Source organism: Elephantulus edwardii, unplaced genomic scaffold (assembly GCF_000299155.1).
Source record: "Elephantulus edwardii isolate Elephantulus edwardi_28Jun2011 unplaced genomic scaffold, EleEdw1.0 scaffold00223, whole genome shotgun sequence".
Lineage (NCBI taxonomy): Eukaryota > Metazoa > Chordata > Mammalia > Macroscelidea > Macroscelididae > Elephantulus > Elephantulus edwardii.
Window position 1 is genome coordinate 3,964,066 of NW_006399973.1, and position 5,373 is coordinate 3,969,438.

Consider the following 5,373-nt stretch of genomic DNA (forward strand, 5'->3'; position numbering starts at 1 on the left):
AAAGTCAATAGCAAATCCACTCATGTCACTTGGGAAATTTGTTGTATTCAGACAACAGCAATAAGAAAGGCTAAAATTACCAAGTGGACCATCATTAAAAACAAGACTAAATTCACTTTATTAGCCAAGCTCTTAAAAACAAAGTTATTAGATGTTCCAGTTTTAGAACATGTACTAGTAGAAAATCCAATCTAATGCCTTATTTTTTTGGAAAGGAAAAAGGAATGTTAAAGACTATATATGATAAACTAAAATCTAACAATCTTTTACTCATGCAGCAAATGTGTTGAGAACCTACAATGAAACTGAAATAGTGTAAGATACAGACAGAATAGAATACAGCTTGCCTCTTAGGACATTCGTAAATATTTAGAAATTTAGACCTTGAAGTGAGATGAATTGCATAATATGCAGAGGCAGCAATGGACCCCAAGATTAATTTAGGCCAAACACTTACTACTGTATGCTTTTGCTCTATTCCAACTTAAAGCAATTTTGTATTTGCTACAATCCTATATCCAATACAAAATCCTATGCGCTACCTGATCTGTACCGTCTTCACAATTGTTGCTATACCTGAACTCAACATTTGCAGCTACTCAGTTTATATCATTTAGTGTCTTTTCCCTTGATTGTCTCAAACATGATGTCCTTTCTCCAAGGAGCTTAACTAAAATTGCTATTTTATGTTACAGTATTAGAGGAAAAGGAAAGGTAGGCTAGAATCTCTTAGGTTTTGGAAGTTGATTAGGGAGGAAGTGAGAAATGTGCTATTGAATGGTCTAAATAACTAAGGAGTGTATAATAAGAACTTTGATAAAAGTGTAGAAATTGGGTCCTGAGTAAGAAGCCTGATGATAATAATAGTCTTTGTGGAGACTTTAGGGGAGTTCTTTGTGGTCTGCAGTAAATAAGGATTTGCACTGCCAACCCAAAGGCATGTGATTCAAATTCACTAGCTTTTCTGAGGGAGAAAGATGGACAGGCTCCTCCCATTTGCCTCTGAAAACCGTTTAGGTAGTTCATCCAGTTGGTTCTGGCTCTTTGGCCCTGTTTGATTTTGAATTTTATTTTGTTGAATAATCGCACATGTTAGCTCCTTGCAACTAAGAGAATGTGTGATTCTTCAAATTTAATACAGTATCTATGAAACATGTCATGGTCTAGATTTGGAGTAATTTAGCCAATAAACAAATGCCCTTAATGTGATGAATTTTAGTATTAGAACTAGGATTTTTAGTGCGGAAATTTGGTTCTCACTATAAATGAAAAAGAACATTTTGACTTAAGGTCTTCTTTACAGAAAAGAATTGGCAAATGTGTGGATTTTGCCTCAGAGCCCTTGATCTTACTTAGAAATTTGTAATCGAAGATCTTTGTTGTAATTTGCTGATGTGTATGTAACACATGCCTTCTAGGGAATTTCTCTTCAATGCCATTGAAACGATGCCCTGTGTAAAGAAGAAGGCAGACTGGGCCTTGCGTTGGATTGGGGACAAAGAAGCTACCTATGGTAAGGATTAATTTGGCCCTAATTAGAACTTTACTTTCCAAGTAATAATGTTGGGGGTTTTGGGGTTTTCCTTGAATGGTGATATATAATAAATTGGTGTTAACTCTTAACAGGAGAACGTGTTGTAGCCTTTGCAGCAGTTGAAGGAATCTTCTTTTCTGGTTCTTTTGCGTCAATATTCTGGCTCAAGAAACGAGGACTGATGCCTGGCCTCACGTTTTCCAATGAACTTATTAGCAGAGATGAGGTAAGTCTAATTCAAATAATAGCCCTATATACACTCTAAATACCTGTAACTTTTGGGTTCTATCTTGTATTTATTGATGGAAACCCAAGATAGTAGGTTGCAGTATATTCCCATTTAACAAGTGAATTCAGCCATATACTAGGTGAGTTGAAATACCATACTCACAATCTCTATGTGGCAGCACTGAGGACTTTGAGTGGGTGGGGCTAAGGTAACCTACATAAGGAGAGCAGAGATGTGGTCAGTATTTTGACAACTTACATAAGTGCTCTTTTTTATGCTCAAGCAAGTTGTGTAAGAAGAATACAGGAAGGGATAAAGTAGTTTCATACTTTAATATTTGTTGGCTTTATAATGATTTTAAACTTTCTTTTAGGGTTTACACTGTGACTTTGCTTGCTTAATGTTCAAACACCTGGTAAACAAACCCTCGGAGCAGCGAGTAAAAGAAATCATTGTTGATGCTGTTAGGATAGAACAGGTAGGTAATGCATCAGGGTGACATTCATGCTTGTTATAGGACATATCTTTATGCTTCGGTTCTAATCAGAAACTTGTCTTTGGTCCATAGGAGTTCCTTACGGAGGCCTTGCCTGTGAAGCTTATTGGGATGAATTGCACTTTAATGGCACAGTACATTGAATTTGTCGCAGACAGACTAATGTTGGAACTGGGTTTTAACAAGGTAAAGTATTGTTTGTAATCTTTCTGGTTCTTTTTGAAACTGATGTTCTGTATTTATGTTTTTTTTGTTTGTTTGTTTTTGTTTATTTTTGTGTGCGTGTACTGTCAAATCAGATCTGACTGGTGTATTTATGTTTTGATATGAACCTTTTCAGGTGTTCAGAGTAGAAAATCCGTTTGATTTTATGGAGAATATTTCACTGGAAGGGAAGACTAACTTCTTTGAGAAGCGCGTAGGCGAGTATCAGAAGATGGGAGTGATGTCGAGTCCAACAGAGAATTCTTTCACCTTGGATGCGGACTTCTAAATGAACAGAAGATATGCTCTTACTTGGCTGATATTTTTTTTTTCCACCTCTCATCTAAAAGGAAAAAAGATCAGCTGTGACTCACTGATGAGTCTACCTCAAAACCAATATTGTTTATTAAAAAATGATAACAGTGTTGGCCAATGAAAGGATTTTAAGACAGGCTGCTTGACTTTTTATAAAAGGTCACAGTTTGTTGTAAGCAGGCCAGCTGTAGAGAACTTTCTCCTGTAACTGCCAGTAGAAAATTTTGTATTAAAATGAAGAGACCCTCAAACTAATTTATTTCAATAGGATTAAACATTCAGTCATTTGATAGGTATAAAATTTTACATAAACTGTACATAAAAGAAGCATATCTGGATTGAGCTGTGTCACATCATACATGTTTTTTCTTTTAATCCTTTTATGTATAGAGTTTATAATTGATTAAATATTGCTCAGTGCAAGCCATTTCTGAGTGTCACCCTGGTAGTTCCTTAAACTTTTAATTTACATGTAAATAGTCAATTTTCATTCGCCTTGAGTCCTTGGAGAGGGATGTCATGCTTGGGAGGGTAGAGAGACAGCGCAGGAGAGGAGGATCCTTGATGAGATGATTGATTCAGTCACTGGGGTAATGGGAACAGGCATGTCGGAGACAATAAGATTGGTAAGGGATATAGAGTAGGGTTTAGGGCTGTTGTTCATAGGGTCTCTGAGTCACAGGCGACTTGATGGCATATAACAATATAGAGCTCAGTTGGCTTACTGGACAAAAGTGATGCTACCAAGCCAAAGGTGGGTGATTTTAATCTGCGGCCCTCAGGTCTGATTTTAATTGGTTTTGGTCATTCTTCTAAGTGGTATAGCACTAGTCTATTTGCTGTACAAAGGTAACTTGTGGTTGCTGTGATGCTGAACACTGACACAAAATGTGATAATGGTTACCCATGGTGGACAGTGTTTGGTGGAGCTCCCTGATGAAAAGGGTGGAAGCAGGAGTGGCATCCACTTCCGAAATAGCTTGCCTCCAGAAACCCTGTGAACTTGGAGAAAGGATGAAAGTTAAACCGGTGTACAGGTCTTTTGTTCATGGGGTTGCTATGAGTCACCTATGACTTGATGACACTCAACAACAGTCAATTTTTGTATTCTATGACATCCTTTTCTGTTTTTAAATAAGTCTTCACAGTTGTGCAACATAATGTAACATCCTTTGATCTTCCATTGTGTATGGAGAGTTTAGAATCGGATTTTAAGATTCCAAGTAGTTTTGTTTTTAATCAGTTCTGAAGAGTTTTCCTTTTTTATTTTTTAAAAAATTTATTAATTTTAATCAAAGTTTACAGAGACTTAGGATTCCAGTCATTCATTGTTGCACTTTTCTCCCTGCTCACCTCTCCCCCCAAATCATTCTTCTCAATAGTTGTCTCATCTGTTTCAATGCAATATACATCATTCCTCCCCTACTTTTCTGTCCTGAGGTCAGTCCCGTTTTACAAGTTTGTCCTATACAATATTTGTCCTTTTGTGACTGAGATTTTTCACTCAGCATAATGTCCTCCAGGGTCACCCATTTTGTATAATATTTCATTTGTTGCTTTTTTCAATGCTGCATAGTATTCCATTGTGTGAATATACCAGAGCTTCTCTATCCATTCGTTTGTTGATGGGCACTTGGGTTTTTTTCCAGCTCTTTGCTATTGCGAACAAAGCTTTAGTAAATATGGATGTGCATATATCTGCTTGGGTGGCAGTTATGGTTTCTTTAGGAATTCCCAGTAGTGGAATTGCTGGGTCAAATGGTATTTCTATTTGCAACTTTTTAAGAGAGTGCCATACAGCCTTCCATAGTGGTTGTACCATTTTATACATCCACCAGCAGTGAATAAGGGTTCCAGTTTTTCCACAACCTCTCCAGCATTTGATGTTTGCTGCTGTTAAATTTTGCTACTCTTATTGAGATGAGATGATAGAGTTATTTTGATAAGAGTTTTCCTTTAATGTCTGAGGTGATAAGTTACATGTTGGGCTGCTCATTAATTGAAAGGTTGGTGGTTTGAATCCACTGCTATTCCATGAGATACTTACTTCCTTGGAAACCCACGGACAGTCAGAAAGTCTGGTAGTGGGTAGTGGCTTATGCTTTTTAATTCTAACAACTTGACAGTTGTTATCCTAAGCTATACTATTACACATGGAATTTATTAATTAGAATTTATATCTTCAAGTACTTAGGATGAGTCACTTCACTTTGTCTACAAGTGTTTTACTTTGTTCTTTTTAAATTGACTTTTGCAAATGGTTAAATGGGTTTTTCTGTTTAAAAATGCTCCCTTTTACATTGGGATTGAGGGAAGACAGATGAAGGGGAGGAATGATGTATACTGCATTGCAACAGAATTGGGAGAGAACTGTTTAAAAGGAATATATGATTAGGTATTATTGTCCTGTCAGGAGTTCAGAATGAAGGCTGCACAGTGCAGTGGACTTGGAGGGAGGGATTGCATAACAATGAGTTTTACCAAGGAGAAAAGTTAATTGGGGGAGAGGGGGTGGGCAAGGAGAATAGTACAACAATGAGTGACTGGAAACCCTAAGTGTCTGTAAACTTTCATTAAAATTAATAAAAAAAGAAA

At 36.8% G+C, this 5,373-nt stretch overlaps 1 protein-coding gene across 1 annotated transcript in view; it reads left to right on the plus strand.

Annotated features, from left to right (window-relative positions):
• Nucleotides 1-2,829, plus strand: part of RRM2 (ribonucleotide reductase M2) — a 6,366-nt gene extending 3,537 nt beyond the window's left edge. The window contains 5 exon segments of the mRNA XM_006903721.1: nt 1,419-1,513; nt 1,627-1,760; nt 2,137-2,241; nt 2,332-2,445; nt 2,600-2,829. Coding sequence (XP_006903783.1) covers nt 1,419-1,513; nt 1,627-1,760; nt 2,137-2,241; nt 2,332-2,445; nt 2,600-2,752 — 601 coding nt within the window. The 3' untranslated portion in view covers nt 2,753-2,829.
• The last annotated feature ends 2,544 nt before the right edge of the window (nt 2,830-5,373 follow it).